At 51.6% G+C, this 20,590-nt stretch overlaps 8 protein-coding genes across 8 annotated transcripts; 1 reads left to right on the forward strand and 7 right to left on the reverse strand.

Moving 5' to 3' along the window:
* Window positions 1-2,535: 2,535 nt before the first annotated feature.
* PODANS_2_4445 (uncharacterized protein) lies at window positions 2,536-3,137 on the reverse strand (the record flags this gene model as incomplete). The annotated part of the gene is made up of 2 exons (XM_001911163.1): window positions 2,536-2,925; window positions 2,997-3,137. The coding sequence occupies 2 exons, from the start codon at window positions 3,135-3,137 to the stop codon at window positions 2,536-2,538; spliced, it is 531 nt and encodes a 176-aa protein (XP_001911198.1).
* Window positions 3,138-4,036: 899 nt separating this feature from the next.
* PODANS_2_4448 (uncharacterized protein) lies at window positions 4,037-5,078 on the reverse strand (the record flags this gene model as incomplete). The annotated part of the gene is made up of 3 exons (XM_001911164.1): window positions 4,037-4,411; window positions 4,466-4,546; window positions 4,695-5,078. The coding sequence occupies 3 exons, from the start codon at window positions 5,076-5,078 to the stop codon at window positions 4,037-4,039; spliced, it is 840 nt and encodes a 279-aa protein (XP_001911199.1).
* Window positions 5,079-6,046: 968 nt separating this feature from the next.
* On the reverse strand, window positions 6,047-7,786 carry PODANS_2_4450 (uncharacterized protein; the record flags this gene model as incomplete). Its single annotated transcript, XM_001911165.1, has 1 exon — window positions 6,047-7,786. One exon carries the CDS (start codon window positions 7,784-7,786, stop codon window positions 6,047-6,049), a length of 1,740 nt encoding a protein of 579 aa, XP_001911200.1.
* Window positions 7,787-10,427: 2,641 nt separating this feature from the next.
* PODANS_2_4460 (uncharacterized protein) lies at window positions 10,428-11,252 on the reverse strand (the record flags this gene model as incomplete). The annotated part of the gene is made up of 3 exons (XM_001911166.1): window positions 10,428-10,532; window positions 10,593-11,063; window positions 11,118-11,252. 3 exons carry the CDS (start codon window positions 11,250-11,252, stop codon window positions 10,428-10,430), a joined length of 711 nt encoding a protein of 236 aa, XP_001911201.1.
* Window positions 11,253-11,896: 644 nt separating this feature from the next.
* On the forward strand, window positions 11,897-12,424 carry PODANS_2_4470 (uncharacterized protein; the record flags this gene model as incomplete). Its single annotated transcript, XM_001911167.1, has 2 exons — window positions 11,897-12,135; window positions 12,193-12,424. The coding sequence occupies 2 exons, from the start codon at window positions 11,897-11,899 to the stop codon at window positions 12,422-12,424; spliced, it is 471 nt and encodes a 156-aa protein (XP_001911202.1).
* A 272-nt stretch (window positions 12,425-12,696) lies between these two features.
* Window positions 12,697-13,929, reverse strand: PODANS_2_4480 (uncharacterized protein; the record flags this gene model as incomplete). Its single annotated transcript, XM_001911168.1, has 1 exon — window positions 12,697-13,929. The coding sequence occupies one exon, from the start codon at window positions 13,927-13,929 to the stop codon at window positions 12,697-12,699; it is 1,233 nt and encodes a 410-aa protein (XP_001911203.1).
* Window positions 13,930-15,278: 1,349 nt separating this feature from the next.
* Window positions 15,279-17,303, reverse strand: PODANS_2_4490 (uncharacterized protein; the record flags this gene model as incomplete). Its single annotated transcript, XM_001911169.1, has 1 exon — window positions 15,279-17,303. One exon carries the CDS (start codon window positions 17,301-17,303, stop codon window positions 15,279-15,281), a length of 2,025 nt encoding a protein of 674 aa, XP_001911204.1.
* Window positions 17,304-17,895: 592 nt separating this feature from the next.
* Window positions 17,896-19,537, reverse strand: PODANS_2_4500 (uncharacterized protein; the record flags this gene model as incomplete). Its single annotated transcript, XM_001911170.1, has 4 exons — window positions 17,896-18,147; window positions 18,218-18,530; window positions 18,823-18,960; window positions 19,035-19,537. 4 exons carry the CDS (start codon window positions 19,535-19,537, stop codon window positions 17,896-17,898), a joined length of 1,206 nt encoding a protein of 401 aa, XP_001911205.1.
* Between the last annotated feature and the right edge of the window lie 1,053 nt (window positions 19,538-20,590).

A 20,590-nucleotide genomic window follows, 5' to 3' on the forward strand; every position in this document is an offset into this window, starting at 1 on the left:
GACAAGTGCGTGAAGGTCCAAAGCGTCTCCACGCATGACAAGAGGGATCTGTGAGCAAAGGATGAGTTAGCGATGACATAACACAGTTGTATTTCGCTTTGAAGTAGTGGAAGCATACCTGGTAGGCAGCGATGTTGTGACTGTTGCAGATGTTCATGCCGTCAGGGTCATGCACCATAACGGAACTGGGGGTTCGAAAAGACATCTGGTTCGATTTCTTTGCAGAAAAGCTTCTCAACACAATAGAAATTGATCAACTTGACCAAGTCCTTCCGCTTCAAATAGTTCTCGAGGTATTGGATACAAGTATCCGGCCCCGGTGCAAAAGCACACTCGTGGTTGTCGAAGGTCATAGTTGTTGACTTGATGATTCCCAATGGAGGTGGAAGAGGATGTGAGTTTGTAAAGTTGGTAAGGGATGGATCGAAGGGGAGAATAGGCGACAAGAAGAAACGTGAAACTCGCAGGGCCACAATAAATAATCAGTCCAAACAAGGCAAACGCGGACTGATGGTGAATTCCTTCGGCCTCATTGTTTACTTCTCATTGCCACTACATCAGATGCTTTCCAGGCAGGTGTTTGGTCGTACTTGTTACTTGTTTGCAAGCAATGCACAACCTATGCTCTCTGATCAAACATTCAACAAAGTGAAAACAATACTTTGCATTAAAGAAGTCAGCTATGGCTCCCGGCTCGCTGCATAACAGTGGAAGGTTCAAAACGTATCCAGCACAAATCCAAATCCTGCACTCCAAAAAAACCATATTTGCCCCCCCTCCCCCCAAAAAACCCCGGGTCCTCGGCAAGCAGACGGGATTCGCACTGCTTTTCCCACGTTTTCAGGCTTTTCCTCCATTCTATCTTGTCATAGTATTCTGACCCGAGGTGGGAACCGGGTATTTCGTAGCGGCGAGAATTCGACGGCAGTGGATCTGCTCTGCAGTAACAGCGGAGGCTTTATTCATCAAGCCACGTTTTGTGCTGGCCACCGCCTTGATGAATTCGCCAACAAGAGCCTAGGGCAACAAGAGATGGAATCAGTCCTTGAATATCTTCCACAAACCATGAACGGCTTCTAGGCGGATACATACCGCTGCAAGAGCAATGAGCTGCCTCTCCACGATCAAGAGGGACTCTTCAGGTTTGGCATCCCCAGGACAACGGGCCAACCTATCCTCGATCTCCGCAACCAAGAATGTGATCAAGTCCCTGGAGACCGAAAGCATCCCCTCACATAAGGACAGGTATCTAACACAACGAGTGATTAGCAGAAAGGTGTCCAACGCGGATCATCACCCACTTCCTCCAATGGGTTTGAGCACGCCAAGACCTACAAAATCAGAACCGATCACCTCTGGACGAATGCCAATACAGACTAGCGTGGTGCCTTTGGCAGCATCCGTCGAAAGGTTTGCTTGCTCCGGCTTGGGATACTGACAGATGCAGATTTGGTTCTCTGCTGAAAGCAACTTCCTGATGGAAGGGGGTTTTCCCTCTCCGTCTTGGTAGACGAAAAAAGTCGCTTTTTCCATTGCATCTCGGCAGGCAGTGAGGCATGGAATGCAGGTATCAGGGCCCGGTGCATAGACCAAGTTTTCAGAAAATGACGACATCTTGAGCGATGTCGAGGGCAACGACGGTTGAACTTTGTGAAAATGAAATGGAGAAGCCGGGAGAGCCAGAGTCTTGGGGAAGAGGCAGCTAAAGTACCCACTACGTCCTATTATACCTCTTAAATCCTCCAGACTTTCCCTACAAAGCGTGTGAAATATCCACCAGAATTGTCCGAACTTCTCCTCGTATCCAATTTAACTTCCCGCCTCCCACATCAATGTAAAAATAACCCTAACCCGGATATCATCCCATAACAACAGGCCCTGCAAGTCCGTGTGTTTCAAACGCTTCAAGTGATCAGTTGTTCACTTCACAAGTTCGGAAGGAAGTTGCGGATATGGCAGCTCAAACTCTGGAGTTGATGGGAATTGCCACTTATTAAACCAGGAAGCATTGTATAAATAATTCTACAGCATTATCCATTTCACATTTCAATAGCCAGGAAGTGTTGTGTCATAATATGGCGTGAAAGATGCCTCCATCTTGATGTTCATTTACCTATCCCTCATCCCAACATCCATCAATTATGCTCCAAGAAATCCTCGCTTGGCTCCATGGGGGAGTGGAGGACAACACATGAGAGCTCTGCTAGCAGAGGAGAAAGACTGAGCGGGATGTAGGGCTATGCAGAACTTGGCTCCTTTCATCTTTAAAACTTACTGTGTGCTTTTCACTCTCGCAGAGAAACTCGCAGTCGCATAAGTTCGTAGTCTCATGTCATGGCATAAGACAGGAATGATAGAGAACATCGCTCTGTATTGGGGGGCGATCTTGATTTGACCTTCTGGTCTAACCACAAGCCAGAAGTTCGAGACTGCCATTTCTTATTGTCCCCGGATCCATGATCTCCAGCGACTCCCGATGTCTTCCTCTGTGCCGCTGACATTCCTTGCGAGTCAACGGTACCTTGGTGTCCTGGATCACTGGTTGAACGGGCAACATGTGTCGAGGAATCCATTCGCCATGTCCTCATATTCGGAATCCCCAATCAAGTCATACTCTTCAAGACGTTCTTGTCCAAGCTCTTGGACTGTAGGGTCGCAAAGAAATTGGCGAACATTTGCGCGGAATAAGGCCTTCGCCGTGCGCCAGTGACTGAACCCATCATCCCCGGGGAGAAGACGCAGCTCGCTGCGCTTTTGCCAATCTAGAAGGTCCTCCTGGTCGCAATCCCCTTTCTTCGGAAATAGATGCCGAGCAGCAGCGAGCATCTGAAGATGACGGATATGATTGCGAAGGTCGTCCGCAGTGCGATTCTTGACGGACAACTCGGCAATATCGACAGCCTTGACGAATTCTTCAATGAGATTCTGGTCCGAGAGAATATGACATGTTAGAATGACCTAATTTTAAGCTGGAAAGGTCGTAGGTTTATACGTACGGCCACAATACGAATGAGCGACTTCTTCAAAGTGGCAATCGAGTTGTTGGGCTTCTCCACGTCGGGATAAAGCACGATGCACTCAATTGAAGTAACAGTGAACTTGATGAGATCCTGGAGATCGTAGGCATCGCCGCGCATTATGACCGGAATCTAAGACGAAGTATTAGAAATAGGCAGTACAAAGAGACTCTATGAGTACGTTTGGTTTGGAAAACTTACCCGTCGACAGTGGTTGGACAGATCAACGCAATTGGTGCAAGCACCAGAGCTCGAGATGTTCACCTGGTCCTTCTGAGGGTATTGGATGCTACAGCCAGGGCGAGAACCCGAGAACAAATTCTGAATGCAATCGACGTTCCCGTAGTCCTGAAAAGCTTCGAGACGACACACAGGTATCGGGACCCGGTGCTTGGTCACACCTGAGAGTGGACAGCGGCATCGTGGATGGTGGTAAGACTGAGGTTGTGGGTTTGGCGAGGTGGTGTGGCAAAAAAAGAGGAAAGGTGAAGGTTTTAAAGTCGAGAGAAAATTAAATAGCCGGCCAGAGGATTGAGCGGCGGAGGCAAGAGCCACCCGTACCTTCCAATGATGGCTACCGGGTACTATTGTCCATTATTTCCACTTAGGGCCTAGAATTCAGTGGAAGATACGACTGAGCAATGTTAGGTAGGTATACTGCATTTCATGGGCAGAGTACAAAAAAAAGACAGAAGAAAAAAAGACAGAAGAAAAAAAGACAGAAGAAAAAAAGACAGAAGAAAAAAAGACAGAAGAAAAAAAGACAGAAGAAAAAAAGACAGAAGAAAAAAAGACAGAAGAAAAAAAGACAGAAGAAAAAAAGACAGAAGAAAAAAAGACAGAAAAAAAAGATAGAAAAAAAAGACAGAAAAAAAAGACAGAAAAAAAGACAGAAAAAAAAGACAGAAAAAACAAACAGAAAAAAAGACAGAAAAAAAACAGGAAAGAAGGGGAAGCAACCAGGTCCACACCTCGGAAGCTTTTTCCTCTACCACTTACATCATGCCGGCCCAAACCTCCTACAGCGGAAAGTACTCCTCGCGGAATGCCTTCACATCCTCTTCGTGGGCCTCTCCAGAGCGGATTGGCTCGTCGACAAGAACATCAAATCCAGGCTCGAGCTCTGGGCGGCAGAGAAACTTGCGGATGCCTTCAAAGAAGGCTCGCTTGGCAATTTGCCAGCCGCTGAACCCCAGATCCTTGGGCAGCAAACGCAGCTCTTGCCGTTTCCTCACGGCACGCACGACCTCGCAGTCGGCGTTCTCCTCGGAAGGGAGGGGGTTTCTTGTGGCCGCAAGCATGCGGCGGCGGTGGACTTCGTCGGCAGGCGCGCCACCCTGCCCTTCCGACTCAATTGTGAGCCGGGTGGTGACTAAAAATTCCGCGAGGAGTTTCTGTTAAGCAGGTTAGCTCCCGGTTTCGTCCCAGCTTTGATAGCACACACCTACAGCAACGAGACCGACGAGGTTTTTCTCCAGCTCAGGGACCACAGTTTCATCGTCTGGCTCAGTCTTTGGGCACAGAACGATCTACTCGACGGCGCAAACAGCAAACCGGATGAGGTCTTGAAGGTCGAGGGCGTCGCCTCGCATGGTGATGGGAATCTGAAATTCAGACCGAAGAGTTAGAAATGCCATTTCCACCAAATCATTCAAGAAATCTTAGGAGTCCACTCACGGGGATACAGCCTTCTTTCGACTCAAGACATGCTTTCGTCACGCAATCCGACGCAAAGAGATTGACACCCGAAGGGTGTGGATGCTCGCGCCGGCACACCTTCTCGGCATCCGCAAACAAGTCCTCAATGCACCTCGCCTCGTCCTGCCCGCGGCGGAACGACTCCAGACACGGGTGACACGTGTTTGGGCCTGGCGCGCGCGAGCAGGAGAGGGTCGACGGTGACTTCGTCATGGTGGCTGCTGGTGGAACTTGATGAAGTCGGGTGGGTGGGAGATCGGATGGTGTTGGCGGCGTGATGAATCTAAGTGGGATGGAAGAAAGAGAAAAGAGAAAAAGACCGGCCGGCGCGGGCGGGCGACCGGGGGCTGGGGTGCCAGACATCGACGGATGGCCGGGCCCAGCCCGGGGGCAGCGAGGCCGGGGGTACACATCCGGGACCGGGATGTCATACCGGGTGAGGTACCGGCCGCGTAACAAGAGTCGCTTGCAGTGATGCTGTTAAAGCTGCCAGACTTCCGCCGCGTTCCCCTCGGGGTGATAGTCTAGAAGACTATGGAAACCCACAAGTCGGTCGCCGATTGTTCATAACAACACGGCCTTATGTCTCTGTTTTTTTGTAGCTTGGTATCTTAAGAACTGGTATCTCCAGAAACCGTTCTCTTAAGCTGGGACGAATTTTGTTCAGTCCTCTCTCAAGTTAAGCACCTGGGTGTTAAGGTTGAAGAAGGATTGGAACGGTCATACAAAAGGTTGCTATATAAATTCGCGATACCTAGTTAGACCTTTGGGAAATGTGGCAATGTGTGCTGTTTACAGGAATAATAGACTGCCCAAGTCAATATGGCGCCTTAAGGTAACGAAGGTAATCGATGAACTAGACTGACCGAGCTGTATAAGCAGGAACATCACAAAATTCGATAATCAAAACAGCATTGAACAGAAAAGACAGAAAGAGCAAGCTCTCTGGGACCAATCCTCACCAAAAAGGCAGAGAGAGAAAGAGAGAGAGAGAGCAACCTACCATTTGACACAATCACAATAACAGAACAGAAAAAGATCAGACGAAAGAACAACAGATCAAACAAAACACCACCCCCCACCCCCCATCACAAACCCACAATGATGAGCCAAAACAAACAGCCGCAACCTTCAACTGTTAATCAACCATCAGAACAAGAACAAAGTAAATTCCAATCTGTAAAATATCTCCAAAGAATAGTAATCTAAAATCTCAAACTCTCTCTTTACCGCCCCAATAATTACCCATTTTCCCTCCTTACTACTTCCCTCCCCAATCTCACTCTACCATCAACCTGCTCACAAGCTTGCTCTCTCTCCCCGTGACTGTGCTAATGTCCAGGATGACCCTTCCCCTTCCCCTCAACAGCAGCCTTCACCCTCCCCCACCTCGCCGCTCCATACCGATTCCAGTACCCATAGCCATAACCCCCTCCATATCCATACCCAGGCTCAGGCGTCTCAGTCGGGGTGCTGGTTGTTTCGTCAGAGGTAGCAGTGGTGGTAGTTGCGGTCAGAGTCGAGAAGGTGGTTGGTTGGGCGGCACTGGACTCTGTGGTTACACCGGTTGGGTCGACAGAGGCGGTTTCAGTAGCGGGTGTGGTTGTGTTGGAGTATTGATGGGATGACGTAGATGGGAGAAGTGTGGGCTCTGTTGTGCCAGTTTCTGAGAAAGGAATGCTGGAAGTGGAAGTTGTGAAGACTGGGTCGACGGATCCCGTTTCTGAGATGGGGGCTGAGGAGGTGTAGGACGCTGTGGGGTCGATGACCGATGCCGAGGTGGTGGAGGTGTAAGTGTAAGAAGCTGTTGGGTCGACAACTGCTGTTTCGGACAAGGGAGATGAAGAGGTGGCGTAAGAGGAGGTAGAGGCTCCAGTGGGGTCGACGCTTGCAGTCTCACTTAAGGGGAAGGAGCTGGTGTACGAGGCTGTTGGGTCAACAATCGCAGTCTCTGACAAAGAGGCTGAAGTGGTGGTGTATGAAGACGAAGTTACTCCAGTGGGATCAACGCTTCCAGTGGTGAAAGTAGGGTCGACACTGGCCGTGCCAGACGAGACAGTGGAAGAGCGGTTCAAGCTAGAAGGGAAAGAGAAGGTGTAGCTGCCGTAAACAGGCCTGCTGGTGGTGCTCGAAGTGGGAATGGAAGTCTCAGCTCTGGTCGTTGTAGTGTTGACGAAAACAGGCCGAGATGTGGCACCGGAAGTGAGGGTGGAAGTGAAAGAGAGGATAGGGTCAGCGGTGCCTGTTGTAAAGATGGTCGGCTCCGACGATGTTGGCTCGATATATGTTCTCGTAGTCGGTATAGTAGAGCCATTGATCGACGTGTTGTCGGTGGAGAGAGCAGAAGAGGAGGACAGCACAGGGTCGTTGGTTCCGGTCGTAGCTACAGAGCCTTCAGATGAGGGGGCAACTGTGGGCAACGAGGAGTTGGGTAGACCAGTAATCGATGTCGAAGGACTGCCCGGCTCGGTCTCGGAGATCGGATCATAGGTGCTTGTTTCGGCACCAGAAGAGCTGGGAAGGGTGCTCACGCTCCACGACGTGGGAGCCGTGAAGCCGCGAGATGACGAAATAGGAGTGACAATCACCTCGCTGACTGTGGTTGAGGATATGTATGTTGGCTCGTAAGTGTCGGTGTCTGAACCTGTTCGAACTACCAATGAGTTAGCTACTGATGTTGACACAGAAGTCATTGTGCAACACGTACCTGACGATGTCGTCTGATACGTCACGCTCGGCTGGTACGAGTACGGGGCGCCAGAGGTATGGTTGCTCCAGATACCAGTCCCGCTCGGGTGAGGGAAGGGATATCCAGTACCACCAGTGCCTGTTGGCCAAGGAATCCAGCGAGAAGTGGAGGGCGCCGTGACTGTGGCGAAGACGGACGACGTCAAGGTCAAAGTCACAAAGCTAGTCGAGTCGACTTCAGAGGTCACCGGCAGCTCGGTGGCCACAGAAGAAGTGGTCCCAACTGGATCGACGCCTTCTGTGCTGGAACCAGTGGGAATCGAGGAGACACTGGCAGCAACAGTCGACGTCAGGTCATCCGTGATGGAAGGGAATGTCTCCATAGGTGCTGTGCTGACTCCAGTTGGCACCACAGGAGCAGTGGTATTCCAGCGACCTGTTGGTGTAGCAGATGCAAGTGAGTCGCTGGGTCCAGTGCCCCAGGGAGCAGTACCCCAGGGAGCAGTACCACTGCTAGGAAGACTGGTGCGGCTACTCCAGACATAGGTCGAGTTTGCGTATGATGGAAGCAAGGTTGTGCCTCCTGTCGGGGCTGTCCCACCAGTCGGGCCAACGATGCCGGTGGTGGAAAGGGATGCTGAAGTGTGGTTGAACCATGCAGATGAGGATAGCGAGGAGCTTCCTGGAAAGTTGGAGACCGTGTGTCCAAGTGTGCAGGAAGTCGTAGTGGGAGCAGCACGGGATGAAGAGCAACCGCCATAGACTGTGACCGTGGTCGTAGCATAGGTAGGGGTGCAAGAGCCGATGCGAACTGTCACTGTTTCTGTAACGGTCTCTGTGGATTCGGCATGGACAACATGTCCGCGGTCAACAGGAATGTGCGCTAAAGCAACGGCATGGCTATTAAAGATCAGTTACTGTGTCATGCGAGTTGAAGAAGTCAACATACCCAAGACTCAACAGAGCCAACGAGTGAATACCTCCCAACATGGCGGCGGTAGAGCCTTATCGTATGCTAAAAGAACGTAGCGGCACCTCTGAATGGACGGAGGAAAGCGACCTGCTGGCTGAAGAAGAAGAGAACCATCGCAAAAAGCATCCTCATGACCTTCTTATATCATTCCACAACCAGCAACATGTTTCGTTTCCCATCCTCCTGTTTGGTCAGAGCTGTGCCCCCGTCAACGGCCGAGTTTGCCCTTCATCATAGGAACAACCCCGGTCCAAGCAAGATGTCACCAACCTCATGTTTGCACTCATTTGGGAAAGGAGCCAGACCGATGTGGCTTGAAATGTATTGATCCGCCGGTATGAAAGGACGCACCTGGGGTGTGTCGTGAGTGTTTCCACGGTGCGCCACCTTCGACCGTTGCCAAAGGCAAACCGATCTCGCCAAGGAAAGGACGTTTTGGAGACGGCCTTGTGTGACATTAAAACAGCCTCGAAAGGGAAAAGACTAAACAGAGACCCGGGGAATCCTGGTGAGTCCTCTGCAAGCGAGCCATTCAGCTGTTGCTGAATCCCGTTTGCATGCAGCTGCACCGTCCCGATGCTTTTCACGGCCGCATATACTACCGGTGGCGTGCGCACTGCACCGGGAGGGAATGCGAGATAGCCGAAAGGACTTTTCAACGTTATATGATGGCTGTTACATGACGAGTAGGGTTGCTAGTTGGTTGTACCATGCGCGGCTCGACGCTCGGTATTGGTAAGAAACGGGGGCTGGAAACGATTTTGGTTGCTCGTTGGTCTCAGAGTAGATGTCACAGACTCTAGAAAAGAAGTCTGGGATCTAAACAAGCAGTTCGTCGTTGCCAGCGGAATGTCTTGATACAGGGTTGGCTTGTCTTTTGCAGGGGTAGCTGCTAGGTGTCAGGGACAGCCACAGTCGACGCGCATGAGAGGACATGTGGTGTCAAGATTGGCTGTGGTCTGCCGACGCATACCCAACTTTGCCATTTATCGAGATATATCACGGAACAATCCATCTCTGTTCACCTAGCGTCGACAATAGTAACTGCGAAGAATGTTAGCAAAAAGTCAAGATACACCGACCTCCACGTGGAAAGGAATACACCCGCATGTCTGCCACGAGCGATGGAAAAATAGCATGGTGGGCACAGCGATGAATGCACGGTATTAGTTGAGTCAAACAGAGACAGCTCCAGCTGTGGAAAGGCACTCGTATTGTTCATGACTCTGATTCTCCTCGTTCCTGCAGCGGCTGACCTGCGGCTGGCCGATGGCAAGGCGACACGAAAGCCGTGCTTCCCCATCACAGACGGGCGATGCGGCTGCCATAGCTAACGCCCAGGGAGTACAACCGAATAGGCGGGCTTTTTCACCAAAGAAATTGGCGGACCGACCTGCGGAAACGGCCTTGGAAAGGGGCCCACCAGATCTTGCATGTTGACGACGTCTGCTGTGCGCGTTACCTGTCATGCCTGAAGATCGGTGATCCGGGACCCGGGGTGGCTGGCGGCGTGTTTCCAAGCAAATGAGATGCACGTCAGATAAATGAGGATGCTGTCGTGGACGGAGTCGTGCATTAAAGTATTGAAGCGGTGACCAGGAGGCAAGAAACCTGGAGACTCGGGATCGGAAGCCTCAGTGACGGAAGCCGGGCCTGTCCATCAACCATCCCGACCGGAGAATACGGGGATAGTGGTCAGACTCGCCAGTTCCGAGAACAACCTGACCTGCTATTTTGGTAAGTAATAGAAGTTTCTGGCGTCTGTTTTGTGTTCTCCGGTGCGGAACATCGAGGGTTCAAGGGACACTGGGGCTCGACAGATGGCTCGAGAACTCGAGGTCTCGGTGAGAAAGCTGCTGAAAGAAATCGAGTTCTGAAACCTGTGACTGGGAGTGAGGGGATGATCCTGGACACGATAATGACGGATGCACAAACCCGGAGGCCTAGGTGTCTTGGAGGAGCGAGGATGATGAACTGAGAATGTCTTGATGTCATATTCGAACGACCGCTGAACAACATATCCAACAAAATACCTACCCTACGAGGAAACGTTACAATTTTGTAGCTTCGCTGGTGCCCAAGAAGCGCTCCTCGGCCGTCTTCCAGTTGATGACGTTCCAGATATTCTCGACATACGCAGCCTTTCCGTTGAGATACTAGGAACCGGATGTTAGCTTTCAAGATACAGCAAAGAAAAGAGCTCGGAAAAAAATTACCTGAAGATAGTAAGCATGCTCCCACATATCGACACCAAACACGGGAACATCTCGTCCAACCACCGGATCTTGATCCTTGGTGGTCACGATCCGCAGCCCATTCGCACTGTCCTTGACCAGCCAGCCCCAGCCACTTCCTTGAATCCCCAGCAAGGTGCTAGAGAAAGCGTTCTTGAAGTCGTCCAGACTGCCCCAGGTCTTCTCAACAGCAGCCACCAGCTCTTTTGCAGCCTCGGGCTTTGTCTCTTCGCTCTCGGCGGGGGCAAGGTTCTTCCAGAACAGCGAGTGGTTGATATGCCCACCACCGTTGAACTTGATGACCTGCTGCATCTCGATCTGACTGGCAATATCGCCTGCGCCAACAGCAGCAACGTGCAACCTGAGAGCGTTGTTCAAGTTTGTCACATAGGCCTGGTGGTGCTTGCTGTGGTGCAGCTCCATGATCTGGGCTGAAATGTGCGGTTCCAAAGCCTGCAATTCAGTGTTAGCGCATGACACCTAGCAGACGGAGCAGTCGAGACTTACATTGTAAGCATATGGCAATGCCGGCAGGGTGTACTCTTGAACAGCCATCTTGGTAGCGTTAAAGTCCTCGCCGGAGAAGGCCCTCAAAGGCGCCTGGACGGCGAGATACTTCAAGATATTGTCAAAGTTGACCATGATTGCCAGCTAGCAAGGTCCCCAGAGATCCCCAGAGATGTCCACGAATGAAAGCTCCCCAAAAGTGAAACGTGCTCAACGCAGTCCTCGGCGGATCAGCTGTCTTCTGCTTTCCTTGTGGAGATGCCGACAATGCGGTATTGACAGCGGACGACAGATTGGTGATGGCGAACGGTTTGTGAGCGGTGTCCTTGTCACTCTGAACCAACCCGCGCAAACATGCTCAATCGACCGCGTCCCTCTTGTCGCGCGGCCGGATCTCCGAGCGTTGCAGCGTTGCGGATCATGGTGGGGCAACCCCTTCCCAAAACAGGCCGCCAAGCAGTGTCATAGCATCTCATTGGTCAGGTGGCCACAACCCTGGGTCACATCCCCAGATTTCTGGCACGGGTCGCCCTCACACAACCCTGCTTCCCGACCTTGATGGCCCTGCCCTTCACCAACCTTGATGGCCTAGCCTTCTGCATCTTGAGACACCTTTGAGATATGCGCGCAACGAGAGGCGAGCGGGAAGCTCATGTATCCCGGCAGGTGAAGTAGGATGGAACTACCTTGATAGCTGGAATAAATACAACTGTGTCCCATCATCTTGAGTTTGCTCATCTTCAATCCCAGCTTCAAATATCTACATCACAACCAACGAAATGTGCGGCCCAGAAACCCCCTCCAACCTCCCCAGAGTCGGTGCTCGTGTAGACTTCTACTCGTCCTCTACCCGCCAACCATTAGGAAACCTCCTCTTCCACAATCCATCCACTCCTTCCAGTTCAAGCGCTACCCACGTCCGGTTCTCGTCTCCTTCATCAGGCTCAGCCTGTTCTTCACGATCCTCTTCACCAGTGCCATCTAAGAAGGATGATGAAGATGTCCTAGTATCCATCCAGTGCGCTCACCACCTTGTTAACTACCATCTCTCATCCAGAGACTAATGAAGTTCTAGTGTCTCGGGCGACATGAGCAAACCCATCCGAGAATCCGGACTGCTCCAGCAATTCTTTCTCCCAAGCACATCCATAGAAGCACACTATGAGGTTGCGCTCCGAGAAAAGCTGTCACTTGTGGTTGGGATAGGCATCATCGGACGGAGAGTTTCCATGACCAGAGGCGATGAGGTGCTGGCTGATGGTATCATCGGGTTCAATGCGCTGCCGGAAAGCATGGCTTCTCTTTGAGTGTTGCTGCAGCACGTTTTTGTATTTGTCAGAGACGTTGAACGTCGTGGTTGGCTTATTAGCATTGGTTCGGGTCAGGATCAGGTTGGGATGCTTGGTACCGGCGTTTGTGGCTTGGATCAAGGGGAGCGTTTGTTTGGTCAACAAAGAATAATGGCTTCAAGATGCATTTCTAATCGCGATATATGCAGACGCTTACGGCTCTTTGCCGTGTGATGACCTCTTGAAGATTAAATGCCATGCCGCCCAAACTCCAAACAACAAACCGTCCATCAAGCCTGGGTCTCGTCCCAGTCCGACCACTTCCTCACAATATCATCCACCACCTCAACCGCCTTCCTGCTCGCCTCAACCTCGAACCACTCCCGGTGCTCCTTGCCACAAGCCTCGCACTTGCCGCGATCTCCAGCTCTCAGCCCAAGACCATCTAGCTCAATGTGCACCAAGCGTTCCACCTTGTGACTATGAGGTACTTTGCGCTCCGTCGTAGTTGTGCTGTTGGACGGGACATAGGGATAGTACCGAATAAGCGAGATGTTATACCCGCACTGCCGCTGCCATTCGTTCAACCTGCGCTGGACGTTGGTAGCCCGACCAATCTTCAACAGAATCTTCTTGTTGGTGTGCGAACTTCTTCCATTACCACTGCTGGGACGGGGTCTGTCATCATCGTCGTCGTCGATAAAGGCCGCAAACGAGGCGAGCATGTCGCTTATCGTCCTGGAACCTGACGGTCGAGCAGATGGTGATAGCAAGGACCGAGCGGTCTCCGCTGCGGGGGTCAAAGGTTGGGACTCTGGAGTCAGCCAGAAGATGTAAATGTAGCCAGGGTCGTCATTTTCCGAGAAGGGCTTGGCTAATTCTTTCGCTAGCTTCGCGGCGGTTTCGGGGGGCGCATCCGCGGGAATCAACGCGGCATGGTTCTTCTTCTGCGAAGATGTCGGACGCGCAGAAGGAGGCCTGGCCGAACTTGGTCTTGAGGGCTTGTTCCCGCTCGGCCTATAAGGCACCGAGGCTGATGTAGGCTTCTGAAGTGGCACGGGCTGAGGGCGAGGGGGAGGCACGAGATCGTCGAGCGGAAGTGTAAAGCAGAAGCAGCAGGTGATGCCCTTCTTCTTTTCTGGGCGCGCTGACTGGGAGTATCCGCCGCTGTATTTGCTGGGCCTAGGTTCAGAATGTGTCTTCACGAGACCTAGCCTCTCCGCAAGAGTGTCTATGCTCGTTCGTCCCTCCAGTATCGGTGTATGAGACAGCTTCGGGCCGGGGCTCGAGTGGGCGGACATGGCCGCCTGTTCCTTGTGTTGCCAGCAGTACAAGTCTGGATCGCTCGGGTCGTCGACTTGGAGTTTGTTTCTCTTGGACTTTGGCGGGGGAGGGGCATCATCACTGAGGAGCGAGCGCCTACATGGGCGGCCGCTGCCTGTGATTCCTCGACATGTCGTCCCTGGATCTTTCGAGTCGGAACGGCCGAGGCGAGATTCGGGGGTGTTGGCAAAGATAGGCATGGCGCTGGAGCTGGTTGTCGAGCGAAGACATCGGCCAGCAGACTGTGAGCAACTTCAAGATATATACCTGAAGTAGCCGCTGAGTCCACTGTTGGTGCGTGACTGCAACTGCGCGCGCTGGCGGTTGTGGGCCTGCATCTTGGGCTGCCTGGTTTCAAGGTGTGGATAGTTCGGCATCCCTGAGCCGGCGCTCGAAGTCAGGGGGCTGGGTCTGTAATGGGGAAAGTGTGGCTGACGCAGCCATTTTCAGGCACAGCCACGTTATGCTCCACCTGTCAGGGCGCGAGCTTGATTCGCCGTTGAGGGAGCCACGTGTTTTGGTAGCTGTCCATCAGGTCGCAGTTCCATCAACACTATATCAGATGGGATTCTGCACATTTGCGAGTTTGCTCAGTCGTTGAAACAATGGGTTGTTTCTTTGTAACGAGTTCTGGTTACAATGGCATTCAGCTGCAGCACCACGGCTCGGTGAGCCGCCTCATTGCTCAGCTCGGTGTCACACAACATCAAACAGTCAGGCAGAGCACGTTGCGTTTCCCTGCAGCAAGCAACTAATGGTTGGTCCCATTCCAGGAACTGATGAGGCTCGATTCCCAATCGGTGGCCTTCAATTGCTCAGAAGAAGATATCCTTCAACGCGCGAACACCGCGTTAGGCGTAACATTTTGCGCTAGCTTCAGCCAATGGTAGCGCTCGGCTTGTCCCAAAAGGGCAATTGGACAACATCAGAGAGCTGCCATCGCCAATGGTCATGCCCAGCTTTCTCTTGTCACAAAACCCATGCTTAGATTGATAGCAGCGCTAACAGTGACAATTTTGCACACAGTTGCCGATTTTCATCCATGATCTTTCCATGTTGGATCGATGCCAGACACAACACCCTCCGGCCATTAAGTTCAGAGCTCCGAAGCACCTCCCAAGCAACGTTAACTTTCATGTCACTTCTCCAAGGATTGGCCATGGTCAGATGTGAGAAGGCGACTTGAGAGTGTAAAATCTCTCAATTGTCTGCTGTTGCCCAGAAAAACCAGGGTTCAATTCTCATCGAGAACTCCCCTGTAAACCTTGGTTCCTCGGTGTTTTTCGGGCGTCTGCACTTCGATATCCACATGTTGATCTTGCGCATTGGAGCCTACTGGCAATGAAAACTGGATATTATTGTGAACTACGGGCTACAAGTCGGGCGTTCTTTTTCTCCTTCACTTTTTACCTGATATTCCTCAACCAAACCAATAAGATATCGCAACCAAAATAAACTCCAGGAGACAGAAAAGAAAACACGTTCTACCCCGTTTTACGACTCACAACTCGCACACATATGCTTCACATCCAGGTTACCTAGGTTAACATCACTTCTTTCCCTTCTTCCCATCCTTGACCCCCTTCTTATCGTTATCCTCCTTCTTCGCACCCTTATCCCCCTTCCCTCCATCGCCTTGTGCATTCTCCAAAAACTCGCGCAACCTCTCTGCGGTAGTCATGGTATCAACGTGCGTCTCCCCCAAGACTTGCTCCTGCGTTGCGAGCGTGGCCCGAAACAAGTCTTCCGCCTCCTTTCTCTTGTTTCTGGCAGCATAGTTGAGGGCAAGGCTTTGTGCCGTATGTAATGTTTCCGGGGCGTCCCTCCCAAGCCAATACCCCTGCAGCCCGAGTATCCTCTCCAGCTCCTGTCCTGCCGCTTCCCACTCCTCGGCTTCCTCGAGGAACAAAGCAACATTGTGTCGGGTGATGAGGGTCTCGGGATGGGTGTCCCCGAGGACTTTGATCTGGCTCTGCAAGGCGAGCGCGAACATCTGCTCAGCCTGTGTGTTTCCCTGGCGGGCGTAGAGACAAGCGAGGGCACGCAGCATGCGGAGACACTCTGGGCTTTCAGGGCCAAGTCTGTCGCGGGCTATGACAATGGCCTGTGAGAAATGTTGTTCGGATTTGGGGAAGTTTCCTTGCCGTTCGTAGGCTATGGCGAGGGAGTAGTGAGCGTTGGCGGTACGCATGGTGTTGAGGCCGTGGGTGTTTATTGCTGATTCCAGCAGGCGTTCAAAGAGCACAGCTGGGTCGTCTTCAAGGGTGTCTCCATTCTGTGGTGCTAAAGAAGAAGAGCCGTTGCCCGAAGGGTCATTGTTTCCAGGTGTACCAGAAGCTGGAGATCCACTCGTGGGTGCTGGGAGGCCGCGGTTGTTTGCGAGGTTGTTGGCCTTGGTCTGGCTGGGCTGTCTCATGCTTGGGTGGGCTAGTCTCAAAGCAGCCAGTTCGGCTAGCTTTTGAATGGTGCTCGTGTGTTCGCGTCCAGAGCTCTCTTCTAGAAGCCGAAGCTCGCTGCGCAGCTCCTGAGGGTTGGGGATGAAGCAAGCACGGGATGACGGTTTCTTGCCACCCGCCACAGACAGGCTTTTCTGATCCAGGCCGAGTTTGTCGAGAGCTTGTCTGGCTGTCTCGACATCTTTGTCTGACAGATAGTAACGCCGTTTCGAGTCTTCCGAACGTCGAGTGAGAGCCTTCTCGAAGTGCGATTTTGCGGCTTCCATCCGGCCAATGTGCTGGTAGTACTGGGCAACCTTCAAGTGCAAAGTTGCAGTGCACTTGCCTTCTGAAAACTTCGTACGAAACTTTAGGGCAGCAAGGATGCTGGGGAGCAATGCTTCATCCAACTCATGATCACCATCCTTCAAGGTCTCGTAGAGCTGGCGAAGGACCTTCTCTTCAATTAATTCCTTCTCTTTCCTTTCCTCAAGATAGCGTTGCAGACAGAGGCGGACAATTCCGGTCACACGAATGAATCTATCATCTGCTGACCTCTCTATCATGCCGTACATTTCCAATTTTGGGGTCAGCTTCCAGTCAGCCTTCTGGAAGAAGTCTTTCGGGATACTCTGAACTTCCAAGACGCCAACTGAGCAAAGTAAACTTGCCGCTTCTGGGTGCTTTTTCTCCATCACTCTGAATAGTCGTTTCCAAGCTAGCATGGCATTCGTCGTATGATCGGGTTTGGTCGAGTCAGGAAATCCGACCATGCCTTCGTATTCCTTCAAGTTGATCTTCTTGTCGATCTTGTTGCGGTAAGCGTGTGGAAATGCAAGGACACCAGCTGTGCCCCCAAGCTTCTTGGCCAGCTGTTTGGCTTGTTCGAACCTCGGTGTGTCCTTTGGATTTTCTCCAAGAATCATGAACACGGCGTCTTTGTCTTGAAGGGGTTTAACTTCGACGACGAATTGCAACCTTTCCGCAAAGCGTCCTGCCAGACGTGCCTGCCTTGTTGTAACCAGAACCGTGCTGTGTCTGCCCCTGGGAATAAAATCCCAAAGGCTCCGCTCATCATGTGTGTCAGAGTCTGTGAGCCAGTCCAGCGAGGATTCATCGTCAAGACCATCCACAACCATCAGCCAATGACTGTTGGCGCTTTTCTTGAGCGCGTGGCGGACGTCCCTCACAACATCTTGCGGCGAATTTGGGTCCCTGAGACGGACTTGAAGGCCCTCCGCTATACGCTTGTATGAGAACTCGAATTGCTCGGCGCTGCCCGCGTCGATCCAGTGTATGTGAGCGCCGGGGTTTGCGATACAATATCGATAAGCATATTCAACGGCGATGTGTGTCTTTCTGTGGCCGGTTCAATTAGTCTGCTGCGGAATCCAGCTTTCAGTATGGACAAGTGGCATCGGAGATGAGAGTTAAAGATGCTTACCCAGTCCCTAAACCTCCGGTGAGTGCTACTACTAGGCCGTTTTCGTCATGAAACTTTTTTTCAAGGAGACCTAATATGTCTGCTCGGTCCACAAAGTGACCATCCTTCCTGATTGGAATTGGAAGCTTTGCCAAGTGTGGCAGGTGACTGTGAGACTGGCTGGGCTTGGAATCTGTTGAGTATAGGAGTCAGACTACTTGTCTAGTGATCTGCGTGGGTACGAGTACAAATGGAAAGGAGAAGCTGTTTGGATTCCGTCAAAATGCAGCATATGGATCCAAATATTCCTAGTTCTCGGCGAATAGACCCCATGGTCTGACCAAAGCCCCGAAACCCTGATGAGGAACCACCTTACCTACTTGCTTCCTCCTCTCCTGGTTTTCCCTTGCCACCTTGGCCATTTTCACAATCTGCTGGCGGACTGAGTCGTAGTTGGCATCTTCATTGTCTTCGAAGGTGTTCATGTTGAAGTGGTCGGCATTAAGACCTGTGGAGCCGTGGCCGTAGACTGTCGCAGATGACTGCGTAACAACAAATTCCTAAAAGAGAAGTTGAGATGTTAGTGATACCCACCTGGAAGGAATGTTGGAAATGGAATTGTCAACGTACCTGAGGCAGACTTCCGATCCCACCGAGCTTCCCTATGCTGGACGCATACATCTCGTAGAAAGAGTAGATTTCGGGCTGGACCTTGACCTCATTCTTCAGTACTTGGTTGAAGTCCTGAACAATTCCATGAAGCATTTGGTTGTTGTGCGTCATGACCTCGAGTGTCTCCAAGTGGGTCTTCACTTGAGCGGCTACGATTGCTCGATAGATATCGCCCTCCGTGCTGAGTGCGGAGTTGCCGTCCACTCCAGCATGTGGGGTACCAAGAAAGATAAGCCCAGTGATGGCGTCGATGAGTCCAGGAAAGTTGGATCTGTGGGAGTGGGCGATGTGGAAAGCCTGTATGGAATACATGTCAAGAGCTTGTCATTGATGGGTATGGTAGAGAAACACTTACACGCTGAAGTATCAAGCCGCCAAAACAATGAGCGACGAATATGATAGGTCGTTCGGTGCATTTCTAGACATGACAGAGTTAGAGCGCAGCTTGGATAGAAACTGGGGCATAGCCTACCTCTCTCAACTTCCCCATCAAAGCGTTCAGTAGCTGGTCAGCCGCCGTATTGACTGTTTGCCTGACAGCGTTTTGGCCATGCCAGGCAGACTGGTATCCAAAGTACAATATCCTTGCTCTAGGCAAATCGGCAGGCAGCATGGACTTGTCATCAAGCCAGTTGACCTTTGTTGCTTTGTGTGTCCAAGTCTTGTAGGGGTCGGCACCAATGCCGTGGATAAAGACAAGACTAGGTAGAGTGCCAAGTTAGACCGCTGCAAAGAAACATCAACTTGTACCCAAAAGAAATGGCAAGGTTCTCACTCAATGTCGGTTTCTTCCTCGGCAGGTTCAACCAGCTTCCTCAAGCCCAAATACTTTCGCTCGACTGTAATCATTGCCGGTAGCCCGCCAGGACCCTTCGTAGTCTTTGGCTTTGAAGCATCCTCGGTTGGTCCCTTCTGCTTGACATCTGTGGATGTCTGAGCAGTGTTGCTTGGCACAACTGGTACCTCGGGACCGGGCAAAGGTTTGGAAGCTGACTTGGATTCTTGGGCAGTGACAACTGGTTTCTCGGTCGCTGGCTTTGTGGCATCTTCTGGAGTGGTACTAGGAGCAACCTTTGTTGCACTTGAAGTCTGTGGGTCTCCCGCGGATTGACTTGTAGTAGGTGGGTCTGGCTGGGTTCCATTGGGCTTCGAGGCAGTGTTCGTAGCCGCCGTCGAGACTTGGGGAGGGCCATCCCCTGGGTTTGGGCTCTTGGGAGCCCCGCTCAACCCTGGGGTCTCGTTCTTTGCCTCGTTGGTTGTCGGCTTTGGCTGGTCCATCTTGAAGAAGGTATTATTCACTTAAAAATGTTGCTCAGGTAGAAAGTCTATTGAAGTGAGAAATATGATGATAGGTAGCCCATGGGACTTAAGTCAGGAATGTCCCTATCACGGCAGAGGTCTTATAATCCTGTCTTCATGCTCTTTCAGACTGCGCGTCGTCGTGCCTCACAAGGCTCAAGCATCATGGTTTTCAGCCGCATTGTCAAATCCCCCAAGTCTGAGCCCCAAAAGCCTCCCTCACAGGGATGTTTATGCCGGTGCCTGTCTTTCCATTTTCAGACTATGATGATGCCTTCGCCGGTCAGGATTTGACCAATCGAAGTGCAAGAAAAAAGATACTTTTACCTGAAGTACTGGCCAGTTGAAAAGGGCGTTCCAGCATGAGCTGCATGCATGTGCATGACCTAAATTGCGACCTTTTTACATAACCTTGTTTGAGAAAAAGCAACCTATCAATCCCAATCACTTCTGAGCCTGATAATGCTCTCGTGAACATCATGGTCCGGTGGAGATGAGGCACTGCCCGTGGTTCTACAAAAACCGTCTGTGCCTGAAGCGGGAAGGATTAACGGTAGCCGCCGCCCTCCCGGGCGGGTGCCATACTGGCGACAGGCACTGCCCCAACTCACAAACTCGGTCAGACGAGATAGCAGGTTGGTGGACGCCTTGCGGAAAGGGCTTGCGTCTCCACGCATAACAAATGCTGCGCGCGGGGAATGCCTGGCAAATCAATACGAACCAAGTCATCAGCCATAGGCTTGTGTGACACACCAGTGGCTTGTAGATCTCAACCACTCGTTGGTCCAGCATAGTCAAGAAATTGGCGCCATGAATTCAAGGCACACCACCAGCTAAGACCGACGACTTAATGACTAGCTATTGTTGAGTTGGACCCAAATCACTCAGCGCTTGTAGTCTTGCTTTATTCTCTCTTTGGGGCTAAGTGCATATATGGAAATGCACAAATGCTCGCGATAGAAGTCGATCGAATGCATATTCAAGAGTTTTAGTTCAGCAGCCCCATATTTGGAACTCAGCTTCTCCAATTTC

This window comes from Podospora anserina, chromosome 2, assembly GCF_000226545.1.
Source record: "Podospora anserina S mat+ genomic DNA chromosome 2, supercontig 2".
In the NCBI taxonomy this organism is placed as follows: Eukaryota; Fungi; Ascomycota; class Sordariomycetes; order Sordariales; family Podosporaceae; genus Podospora; species Podospora anserina.